Source organism: Phyllopteryx taeniolatus, chromosome 11, assembly GCF_024500385.1.
Source record: "Phyllopteryx taeniolatus isolate TA_2022b chromosome 11, UOR_Ptae_1.2, whole genome shotgun sequence".
In the NCBI taxonomy this organism is placed as follows: Eukaryota; Metazoa; Chordata; class Actinopteri; order Syngnathiformes; family Syngnathidae; genus Phyllopteryx; species Phyllopteryx taeniolatus.
In genome coordinates, this window is record NC_084512.1 from 16,870,257 (window position 1) to 16,882,851 (window position 12,595).

At 38.9% G+C, this 12,595-nt stretch overlaps 1 protein-coding gene across 3 annotated transcripts; it reads left to right on the forward strand.

Annotated features, from left to right (window-relative positions):
- The first annotated feature begins 3,055 nt into the window (after positions 1-3,055).
- Positions 3,056-12,058, forward strand: morn4 (MORN repeat containing 4). 3 transcript variants are annotated; one of them, XM_061790894.1, is made up of 5 exons: positions 3,056-3,180; positions 4,148-4,229; positions 8,204-8,318; positions 8,403-8,512; positions 8,580-12,058. In XM_061790894.1, the coding sequence occupies exons 2-5, from the start codon at positions 4,163-4,165 to the stop codon at positions 8,726-8,728; spliced, it is 441 nt and encodes a 146-aa protein (XP_061646878.1). In that variant the 5' UTR covers positions 3,056-3,180; positions 4,148-4,162; the 3' UTR covers positions 8,729-12,058. The 3 variants fall into 3 exon arrangements, with proteins under 3 accessions (XP_061646878.1, XP_061646879.1, XP_061646880.1); XM_061790895.1 differs by having other exon boundaries at positions 3,090-3,180; positions 4,066-4,229; XM_061790896.1 differs by having other exon boundaries at positions 3,132-3,180; positions 4,084-4,229.
- The last annotated feature ends 537 nt before the right edge of the window (positions 12,059-12,595 follow it).

Below are 12,595 nucleotides of genomic sequence, written 5' to 3' on the forward strand. Positions count from 1 at the left end.
AGGTCATAACGGAGCCATGCGGGATCGTTTATCACTGCCTTATCATCTTTACACAGACTGATTACACAACTATAATAAAGCGCGACTTAATCACAAGCAAGCTGCTCTCTGGAATAATTGCTCCCAGCAGATGAATATGATGTGAAACAGACATGGACTGCAGATGTGTTTGAATGCTAAAATTGTCCTCATTCAAGAGATGCAACGTAAGGAGATTAAGTGAATTAAATTTATATAATGGTTGTGCAGTACATTTTACTGTTGTATGTTATATATGTTTAGGGTTCCTACTTATGGTAGCCGTTCATAGCAAGGAACCACTTTTGGTCATTTAAGTTAAAATGGACACCACTTTCTTCACTGTGTGTCTTTCGCCAGCTAATCGAAAAAAAAGGAATGATATGACAAAGTTTAATTTTACAGTACATCTATGTATTTTCTATAGCTCTTGTCATCATTAGGGTTGTGGGTGACTTAGAGCATATCCCAGCATAGCACAGATTTGTTTTCAGTCAATTGCAGGGCACATACACAAGACAACCATTCACACTCACACGTATGGACCATTTTGAGTCTTTAATGAACGAAATATGCATGTTCTTTGGAATGTGATGGAAGCCAAAGTACCCTGAGAAAAAACAAACAAACAAAAAAAAAACATGCAAGCACCACACTGGAGGGTCGGAGCTGAGATTCAAAACCCAGAACTATCATGCAGACACCCAAGCTACTCGACCAAATGCGCTACCCCACATTATTTCTTGTAATTATAAATACCTTCAAAACATATTTAGCATGTAAAAAGTATGTTTTTTTTTTTTAGACATGATACAAATATAACCGTCGAGACCTTCAAGTTCCTGGGAATTACAGTCTCTCATGACCTGAAGTGGGCGACCAACATCAACTCCGTCCTCAAAAAGGCCCAGCAGAGGATGTACTTCCTGCAGCTTCTGAGAAAGCACGGCCTGCCACCGGAGCTGCTGAGACAGTTCTACACAGCGGTCATCGAATCAGTCCTGTGTTCTTCCATCACAGTCTGGTTTGGTGCTGCTACAAAAAAGGACAAACTCCGACTGCAACGGACAATCAAAACTGCTGAAAGGATTGTCGGTACCCCCCTACCCACCCTTGAGGACTTGCACGCTGCCAGAACTAAGACAAGGGCGTGCAAAATCCTCTCTGACCCTCCGCATCCCGGTCACCAGCTCTTCCAGCTCCTTCCCTCAGGTAGGCGCTACCGATCAATGCAAACTAGAACTAGTAGACATTCCAACAGCTTCTTCCCTGTTGCGATCAACTTCTTAAACACCTGACCTACAATTCCATTACAACATGCTGGCAATTTTTTGACTTGAGTTCGTTGTCACATTTCTGTGGGGCCAATTATGTATTACTCGTGCACTCACTGTCGTTGTCTCGCCATGCTGCACTATTTGCATATACTGGCCACCCATGCCAGAGTAGCATCTGCTCCATTTGCACACTGATTGAGGAGTATCTGCAACATTTGCACAACCGACATTGTCCCAGATTATTGCACTACTCGTCACTTTTAACCGCATACACTCCTTGAAGTCTCAGCGCCCTTTGCACAATGGTCATTGCACCGGACTATTGCAATATTAGTCATTCGAACTGCTCTAAGTGCTAGAGGACTCTGCATCTTTTTGCACAATTGTAAAAAAATAAAAATAAATAAATAAATAAAAATAAAAAAATGTACCGGCATTACCAGATAACTAGCAACCCTTTACTGCTCAGTGACTGTTTTTTTTTTTTTTTTTTTGTCAATGTCTTTCTGTCTCCAAAGTGTTCTCTGTCAATTGACTGTCTGTTGTCGTACTAGAGCGGCTCCAACTACCGGAGACAAATTCCTTGTGTGTTTTTTTGGACATACTTGGCAAATAAAGATGATTCTGATTCTGATAAAAAGTAAAAAACAAAAATTCAATTAACAACAGACTCTTTTCTGTTTTTCCAAAGCTTACACAACAATAATAACACAAAATAAAATCGAATTTGGAATTTCTGAAGTAATTTAGTGAGCGAGAATGAAGGATTACAAGATTTGTGATTCTCACCTTATTTTATTTTCCTGTTTCTTTTATATTCATTTGGACAGGTTAGAAATTGTATTAATAAATCTCTTTATGTCTTCTGATGTATATACTGTATATCTAGTAACTCCGGTAAGGCATGGATTGTTAATGGCCGCCTGTTTGTGTTTGTGATAAATAATTTTAAAATACATTAACGTTACACGCCTTTTATTTTCATAAAATATGCAGGCCCACATAGATAGGCGGGCTACAGCCTGCACTGGTCACCGGTCAATCGCAGGGCACATACTGTATAAACACAAACAACCCTCACATTCATAACTGCATAATTTAAAGTCTCCAGTGAAGCTAAGAAACATGCTTTTGGAATGAAAACCCATGTAAGTATAGAGAGAACATGCAAACGCCACACAGAAATGCCTTGAGCCCGGGATTCGAACCCTCAACCTCAGAATTGTGAGGTGGATATGCTATTGAATCATGTTAAATTATATATGGGTTCCTATTATATATGTGCTTTCATAATCCTAAAATCTTTGGCAACTCGCCTATATATGCCTATTATCATAATTAACCATCCTGGAAGCTGTTTTATGGTGCAATCAAATCAGACTTTATTCAAAGTGTTCCAATCTTTAAACATGACATAATAAATGTAGCCTGAAGGATATTAAAGTGCAGGCTGCATTGCCGCTGTAATGGAGCAGCGCGTGTCCAATCAGAGGGACTTTTTTCAATGAGCAAATACACTCTGGGGCAATGAAAAAGTAACAAGGACTGCTCGCCATGGTGCTGTTGTAGTGATGCCTTCACTGTCAGTCGGCCATCTGTGCTTCTAAACAGGAACAAGCAACTAGCCCTATAGTACGAGCATGTCACGGTATCGGTTTAACCCAAAAGTTATAAATCGATCGACATATTTTACAATGGAATATGCATCATTTTCGAGGCGGGGTATTAGAAACATTTATTTGTTGTGTCTTAGAAGACTATTCACTTTACGAGGGACACTTTAAGGTAGCACACGGTTGTCAGCCGGTTATCATATTTTTTTTGTACGCCCCTCGGCTTCTCTACGTCGCCTACATGCTTCAGAAACAACAAACGTAGCGTACAGGTAAAAAAAAAAAAGCATTTTTCAGCTTCAATCTGCCCGCTTTTTAGTGCGAAAATGTGCGGTTAGAGGTGACAATTGATTCGATTGTAAAAGCGATATATTTCCATTAGTGACATTTGCTTCACCGCTCATTCCAGACACATAGACAGACATTCAGTATTTTGCTTTTTATTTAATAAGGTTAATGACGGGCAGCGTTTTACTCGATGTTTTTATTATGGCGAGCGTGTGCGTAAACTGACACCTGGCTGCCATTCTGTGACACTTGTTTGCAGCAGCATTTGGAAATGGTCACATTCTCTCATTTCTGTCATGTTTTTGACAACATTAAAAAAAATAAACTCTGTGTGGCATCATAACATCATACATAACATATTTTACTATGTGGTCATATACATTGAGGCAATTTCTAACAAGATTGTAGGGATAAGGTCTGCCTTAAGGTCAACACATACCTTGTAAACATCACTAAATTATTATTTTATGTGGTTTAAATCAACAATTTACCAAGCAATCTTCTGCTTATTAGTATGTAGAGAAAAGGTGACATTTGTTTGTGTGCGTGTGTTGGTGTGTGTGGGTGTCAGCCTCTTAACATAATACATAAAACATTTTCCCACATGGTAATATTCGCTGAGGCTAGTTCCAACAATACGGACGAGATTAATTTCCACAATTGGGTCAACACACTGGAAAACCTCAATTTATGTTGTAAACTTCACTTCAAAATGATCCCTTTTCATGGTTTTACTGAACAATCGTCATTTATTACAATATAATGCTATTCTATTTGCATATGTCCATCCAACATGGTGACATGCTTGATTAAAAGATTCAAAGACAAGCTTCTCCTTTTCACCGGTGACACTGTGATAATGCCATTAGGGCGATTTGTCTCTGCAGCAGTGGCCGTCAAGTGTGAGGTCAAAGGTCAACCTCATGTGCTGTACATGGATGTGTTTGTCAGATAGAGGAGGGCGACATGACTCTGACCAGAGGCTCCTTCACCTACGCTACTGGAGAGGAGTACCATGGCGAGTGGAAAGAAGGCAAGTGAAGGTCTTTTGCGAGTGCAAACTTGAGGTACGGGCGCTGAATGGTGGCAGTTGACTGAACTCACTTCACCACAAGCGGCTGTTGGGCCGATATAATTTGTATATATTCTTCTTCAAAAAAGAGGCGTTCAGCTGTTTATTGCCACTCTCAGCTGAATGTTACTGTCAAACTAAACATAAGACAGTGAGAATTACACGTTGTACATATACAACAACTACATAGTGTAGCCTCCATTAGTTCAATGCTAACGCACAATGGGAAACACCATAGCCACATGGGCTAACGATTAGCATCATTGTGGTGGTGCTGTTACCCTTTAAACAACGGATATTTGAACCCAAACAGCGCAGCAACGCATGTAGACAGGTGGCCAAGGCATGCACACCATAATGAGCAACACAATATGCATTGTTGAGGAAAATGTGACAAAACTGTTTCATTATTTTTAATTCTATTTATGTCATTACTGTATGTTTTTATTAAGTATATGCTATTTTTCTCATGTAAAACAAAACAAAAGCAATTCTACTGAACACTGTGTTATTCTCCACCACATTGTTGAGACATAAGATTGCCTTACAGTTTTACCGGTATGTTCCATTTTACTGTATTCCAAGTAAAAGCAGAGTTTAAGACAAAAATAAAAAAAGGCTACAATAATGTGGATAAACAAGATGAACTCGGCGACTACTAAACGCAGAACATTTTGGAGCGATCACGTCGGTCAATCCGGACGCTAATCATCATTGTTAAAGTCGCCGTCTCCACATAATTTAAGATAAGATCATTACAACGTGCGGTAAGGCTCCACACTTGAACTCACCTGTGTACAGGCTTCGGTGGGTGCGGCTGTTTTGGTTAGCAATGGGCATCAAATAGGCTCAGCAGTTGTCACTCTTTACTCTGACAGATAACATGTATGTATATATACTCAATATCACTTATTTGTTAAATGGACAACTTGCAGGTCTCCTGGTCAATTCCAGATATCCCCTACAGACAAGTATGTGCACCAGTGATTATCCGGTGCATTTGTGAGTTACTTAATTATTATTACTAGATCCAAGCCTGTTAGCTCGCATGCTAGCTGCGGGTTAGCGCCTTGTTGTGGCATGTAAAGCCACGCAATGACCTGGTAGGATATAATATATTCCAGGCACCAGAGGCTTTAAGCGGATATATTTTCGTGGCTCAGACGTAAGGACGTGTAGGCATAAGAACGATGCCAGACCAAGTAACATCCATTTTTCAGTGGGGCGTGGTTTCACGTATTCAGCGGACACACCCACGTTTGAGAGCAGAGATAATTTTGAAGCCTCATTTTATATACTTTGCAATGTTTTTAATCCTTCAAATTTGTCAGGGTTGTTAAGACTTCTCTGTGGTGTGTCCAATTTACAAGATATTTATTTTCACCTTATAGGGACTTTAAAGTGATTGATTGTTGTTTACCACAGCCTGTTCCCAAATTTAGTTGAATTGTACCCAAAAATTAATGTGGTTTTCTTCAATAATTTGAAATATTTAGAAAGCCTGTGAAAACCATGAAAACTAGTAATCCTCAAATAATCTTAAATAATATTAGATACTGTATTTCTTCAAATAGTGGCCTGTGCTCTAATTGACACTGTGCACTTATTAATCAGCCCACTTGAATAAATGAACTAAGCACAACCAAATGCCATCTTTTTTCTCAAGTGGCACTGTGAGGTAGCCTTGCTCGACATCTTTACCACAACACACACTACAAGTACTGTGGATTAGAGGCAGCACCTGTAAAACCGAAGTTTACCGCAGCATTTAAAGAGAAAGTGCTTCAAACCTGCTGACAAACATGGGAGGGAAGATTAGATGACTACTGCTTCTTTTATTATTATTGAATCTTTTTGTTGACTTAGCCATAATGTACTAAGCAGCCAGAATGGAGACACGTGTACTAGTTCCCTATGCAATCAGGTCAGTTTCAGGTCTTATAAGATCATCTTCGGTCTCAGGATTTTTTTTACGGTTTTAGAACTGTAATTTAGATTGAATTCAAAATTGTTTTAGCTGTTTGACTTAAGTTTTTCCACAATGTTACAGTAACTTACTGGCAACACTGTTGCCAGAAATTTACTGTAAACTTGCTTACAGTACTTACTTATTTACTTCATTGTGGTGCAGATGAGTTACAAAAGGTAAACAGGATCTCTTTTGGCTTGCAGAAGAAGTAGACCAGGTAACAGTCAGTTCAGCTTAATTTAGCATACTGCTGAACTGATCGGGATGTCACTCTATCGCACACAACCCACAGTCAGGGTTTCATGAAAAAAGAGTGCAACATACAGTATATGTAACATGAGCATTCAATAAGACACACATTAAACGAACTACGGGTAACATAAACACACATGATCAATGTTGCGTTAATCCTTATCGTTCATGAACATGACGCAATGCATGCTGGGAGCACACGGCTTCCCAATTCTACTGCATGCAAAATACAGTAACTATGTAATGTGGACCAAAATCCCATGATGCAGTGGAAACTGTAGTTACTTACTGTAAAATCACTTATTTTACTTAGTATTTTATTATAAAGTATGTGGTAAATAAGTTTAGAATTTACAGGAATGTCTAACAGTGTACAGTATAGCATTCTGAAAGCATCTTGTCTGTCATATTTTGTTGTCTTGAATTTGACAGCTTTGGGCATGCACATGGCTCATTTTCATGGCGATCCAACAATGTACGCACTACAGTGTTTGCATTTTCTGGTACGATAGGTTAATGGAAGACTCTAAATTCCCCGTAGGTGTGAATGTGAGTGTGAATGGTTGTTTGTCTATATGTGCCCTTCGGGGATTGAACCCCTCTCGCCGCCCCGAAGATAGCTGGGATAGGCTCCAGCACACCCGCGACCCTTGTGAAGATAAGCGGTACAGAAAATTCTCACGAGAACACATCAATTCAGAAGCTTTTTGGGAGATACCATAATATCAGTGATATGAAGGATCAAGCTGTTTTGTCAAATCCCTAATGACGAACAGATCTGCCTACATTGCTGTGCCAAATATAGATTAGACTTGGGAATTCTTGGGTAGGCTGTTGTTGGGAGACTAGTTACTGACTTGTTACTAGGGTGGTGCTCTTAATAGGTACTGCTTTGGTCCAGTTACATCAGAACACACCTAAATCTCATAGTCCATTGATAAAACTATTGAGTAGGGTACTTTAGTGTAGCTTCTACAGTACCTGATAACAGGCGTCATCAATTCCTCGTGGAGCACTGTTTTGGACATTGTGGGATATCATGGGAAAGCAAGAGCATTCCTCGGCTGTTTCCTAAAGCAGAAATCCCTGCTAAATATCAACTGGATTATCGTACAGTTAATTCCCGTCTCACAGGAGGCAGATGGGACTCCTAATTCACTGCTAAACCTTTATCTGACAGTAGAGAGGTGCAGGGGGAAGTTAACAGTAATTCATGTGACAGACAGCACTCCTCCAAAAAACATTCATTTTTCTGCATTTTCCTGTCACTGTTCTGTATAAATGACACTTAAATTATGTGTTTACATATAATGGAAAATTAGCTTCTTAATGGGTTGTACGTATATTCATCAAGTGTGAAATTAAACAACCAAGTCAATCTTAAGTTACCTGCTTATTTCTGAAAATGTGTATGTGAGCGAGCCATTCTGCATTTCCGACACACTTTTAAAAACAGTGGGGCTAAATTACATAACAACTACTTCTGCACCAGAGTTTCTTCACGCATGACATGACCAACTAAACTAGATGAAGTTCCACACCAAAAGAACCACCTTGAAGCAAGATCATTTCAAAGCCAAAAGGTAAGCAGAGGTGTAGTCTTTTGATGAAAACATGCCACAGACATATTATTAATACACATGGGAACAGTTTTAATTTTGTTAAAATATATGCCTCTTTAAACAGACCTTTGGTCCTTCTGCTGGTCTTCCAGGTCGGAGGCATGGTGTCGGCCAGCTCAAGTTCCAGGATGGAACCTGTTTCTCAGGGCAGTTTGAAGACGGACTCTTCCATGGCGCCGGAGTGTTGCTTTTTACGGATGGGTCCAGGTGTGCAAGCAAGAGGGAGTCATTGTCATTCAGACTACCAGTGACCTCTTGATCTTGAATGTTATTGTTTTGTTGCTCTGGCAGGTACGAGGGGGAGTTCGCACATGGAAAGTTTCAGGGTCTGGGAATCTTCAGTCGTTTTGACGGCATGAAGTTTGAGGGAGAATTTAAAGACGGACGCGTGGAGGGATACGGTAAGTCCAACCCTACCATAACATCTGAAAATTGTACATGGACGTTATGAGCCCTGTCTGTCTCCAGGACTGTTGACATTCCCGCATGGAACACACGGCATTCCACGGAACGAGGGCTTGTTCCAAAACCATAAACTCCAAAGGCGAGAGAAATGTCCCGGCGTGGTGCAGAGGGCACAGGCGTCGGCCACCAATGCTCGCAGTGTTGCTCTTTGACTCTCACTAACCTCGACATCCATGTGATGGTTTTTGCTTGTTCTAGGAGTGCCTCAGGGAGGTGTACTCAAACCCCCCACACCCCGCCCCGCCTTGCTCCTTCTCCTTCATGTCACTTCTTTTCAGAATCAGAATCCTCTTTATTTCCCAAGTATGTCAAAAACAGGAATTTGTCTCCAGTAGTTCGAGCCGTTCTAGTACGACAATAGGCACTATTTTTGAGACATAAAAACATAAAAACACAGTCTCACTTAGCCTCTAACAATTTAATGGCAAGAGGGAACAAGCTGTTGGAATGTCTGCTGGTTTTAGTTTGCATTGATTTATGGATTTACGGACCACACAAAATCACACTTTTACATCAAGGTTTCTCTACTTAGGAGTCACACACTTATTAACAGTGTCTAATAGTTAGCTAGTCGAAACCAAAACAACAAGTGGAGTTTATTTCAAACATTAGCCTACGACTACTAGCCTACTGACTATTAGGGCCACACTGAAATGAACTACAAGGATAAAGAGGTCGAAATACAAGAATAAAGTTATAATATTACTACAATATCCCTGGCCCCGCCTGTGTGGAGTTTGCATGTTCTCCCCGTGCCTGCGTGGGTTTTCTCCGGGCACTCCGGTTTCCTCCCACATCCCAAAAACATGCATTAATTGGAGACTCTGAATTGCCCGTAGGTGTGAATGTGAGTGCGAATGGTTGTTTGTTTCTATGTGCCCTGCAATTGGCTGGCAACCAGTTCAGGGTGTAGCCCGCCTCCTGCCCGATGACAGCTGGGATAGGCTCCAGCACGCCCGCGACCCTCGTGAGGAGAAGCGGCCCAGAAAATGGATGGATGGATGGATATTACTACAATAAAAGCTGAAATTTTACAAGAAAATGGCAGAATTTTACAAGTATAAAGTTAGAATAGAGAGCGAAAGATGGAGAGAGAAAAGCATAACTTTATGAGAATAAATGTACATTTTTGACTAAATTCGTTACACAAAAAAAATTAAAAAAAATTTTAGTAGTATATTTGTAATATTAGAAGAATAAGGTCATAATACAACAAAAAAAGCTTTACTGTATGAGAATGAAGTAACTTCATTCTGATCATGACAAAAATTCTGAATTTATCAGAAAAAAAGATCAAATGTAATTTTACCAGGGAAAATTGCCATTTCACAAGAATAAAAATCGTATTACAAGAGAATTTCATTTTTAAATTTTAAGGAGTTATAATCTTTTTAATATTTTTTTTAAAGAATAAATTAGAAATTCAGAAAACTTGGAATTTCATGAGAATAAAATTCTGTGATAACAAGAAAAACATATTACTTTAAAATAAAAGTTGTAACTCGATGAGGCGAGTCTTAATTTCATGAGAAATTTCCTGTAATTTTTCCTTGTAATTTCTTTTCAGCATGGCCCCTAATACTCCTGCCTACTGCAGTAAAAGACAATTTGCTTTTCTAATTTTCACTTGCCTATTTATTAGTTCTACCTAACGTAAAATGATGTGCAATAATACAACAGCCCTGCAATAAAGATTTTTTCCTTTTTACCATTACCAAGAAGGCGTTGTTGCACATCAAGAGAATGTAATTCAGTGAAAGTTTTTTTTTTTTAAATATACATACAGCAAATAGAGGAAATAATACCCTAACCTTATGATCTCTATGATGGAATGGGGTGTTGTTTTACATTACCAAGCAAGCTGACATAGAGTTAACTTAAAACAACTCTGCAGTGATATATCTCCATTTTGTCCAAGGAATGCTTTTGCTTCTTTTCACTTTTGCCTTAAAGATGTTTTTTTTTTTTGGGGCACAACAAGCTCATGTTATCATCAACTCCTCCTCTGCATCGTTGGCATCATCAGCGCGTGTGAGTGTGCGTGTCACACTAATGGATTTGTGGTGTGTATTTGAAGGCCGCCTTCACTTTGACAGACACGTTGCTAAGATGCGACTGCGGTGAGCCAAGCAGCACTCGCTCAACTCTCTGTGGAAAAGACTGCCGAGAGGATTGCATTGTACATCGTTCACAATAGACGCACTGCTTATAAAGATATCTTCAAACTTGATGTAAAAAAAAAAAAAGCCTTTATTCCAGGACCTAAACTGAGGCAGCTAGTTTTTGTGTTTTCTGTGAGGTGCACAGTGATTGTATTGACTTGGACCTACTGTACTGTACTGTATATCAGATGCATTGAGATGTAGTGCACACAGGCCACATCACAACTAGTGTGTGATGACAAATGGGCCTTAAAAAGTGTTTGACATGTTTTGTGGTTGCCTGCTTCCAACCTCCAACCAAAGAGACGATCCAGTGATACAATAACAGTGATACATTAAGTGTGAATCATATAAACACAGAAGTAATAGTTTTTTTTTTTTGTAATAGTCCAAACACACACACAATAAGAAATCATTGCAGACACAAATTACATTAAATTGATTAGCTGTATATGTTCACAAAGTACTTCGCATATTACTGTTGTATTAATTACAGCAATAATTTATGAGGGTAAAAAAAAAAAAATTCTATATAAGCTCCTATGTTAGTAGAATTAGTGTGCCCGAGAGTCCAATTGTAAAGATTGGGTTGGAAAAATGCCAAGTGGTGCATGTTTCCAAAAGCACACCAGGATCATTTAATATTCCCCCTGCATGTGCAATTTGAGCTGTTTTTTAAATTATTTTATTTCATTACTTTTTTTTTAGTGTGTTACCAGCTACAACAACAATAAGAAAAAGAAGCATGTACGGTGCTTTAACAACGCAGTGCCTCACCAGACATTCACCTGCCAGGCAAATATCATTGCCATGGTTACGGCTTTTTTTAATTTTTTTTCCTTTAACAGTGACAACATAACATGTCTGAGAGAAAAGTGCTGTACAGGAAAAAGTATGTGGCACATATGTGATAAAGGGATATTCAGTAAAGTCTTGTATTGAAAAGAAACGTGTGTGGTTTTGGCTACATTAAGCTTTAGTCGGTTTTTGTTTGTATTTTCTACAAATTTAATTAAAAAAGCATTTATATATACAGTAGTGGTGTAAAAAAAAAGTATTTGCTCCCTTCTGAAATTCTTATTCTTTGCATAGTTTACCCACCTAAATGTTTAAGCTCATCAGACAAATGTAAATATCAGTCCAAGATAACCCAAGTAAACATAAAATGCAGTTTTTAAATGGTATATTTTATTTATTAGGGAAAAATAACTACTCAAAGCCACCTGGCCCTGTGTGAAAAAGTAATTGCCCCCTACACCTAATAAATCGTTGGGCCATCCTCAGCAGCAATAACTGAAATCAAGCGTTTTATATATATATATATATATATATCCAACCATCCATTTTCTGAGCCGCTTATCCTCACAAGGGTCGCGGGCCTGCTGGAGCCTATCCCAGCTATCATCGGGCAGGAGGCGGGATACACCCAGAACTGGTTGCCAGCCAATTGCAGGGCACATACAAACAAACAACCATTCACACCTACGGGCAATTTAGAGTGTCCAATTAATGCATGTTTTGGGGATGTGGGAGGAAACCGGAGTGCCCGGAGAAAACCCACGCAGGCACGGGCAGAACATGCAAACTCCACACAGGCGGGGTCGGGGATTGAACCCCGCTCCTCAGAACTGTGAGGCCGACGCTCTAACCAGCCGTCCACCGTGCCGCCATTATATATAATTATATATATAATTATATATATATATATATATATATATATATATATATATATATATATATATATATATATATATATATATATATATATATATATATATATATATATATATATATATATATATATATATATATATATATATATATATATATATATATATATATATATATATATATATA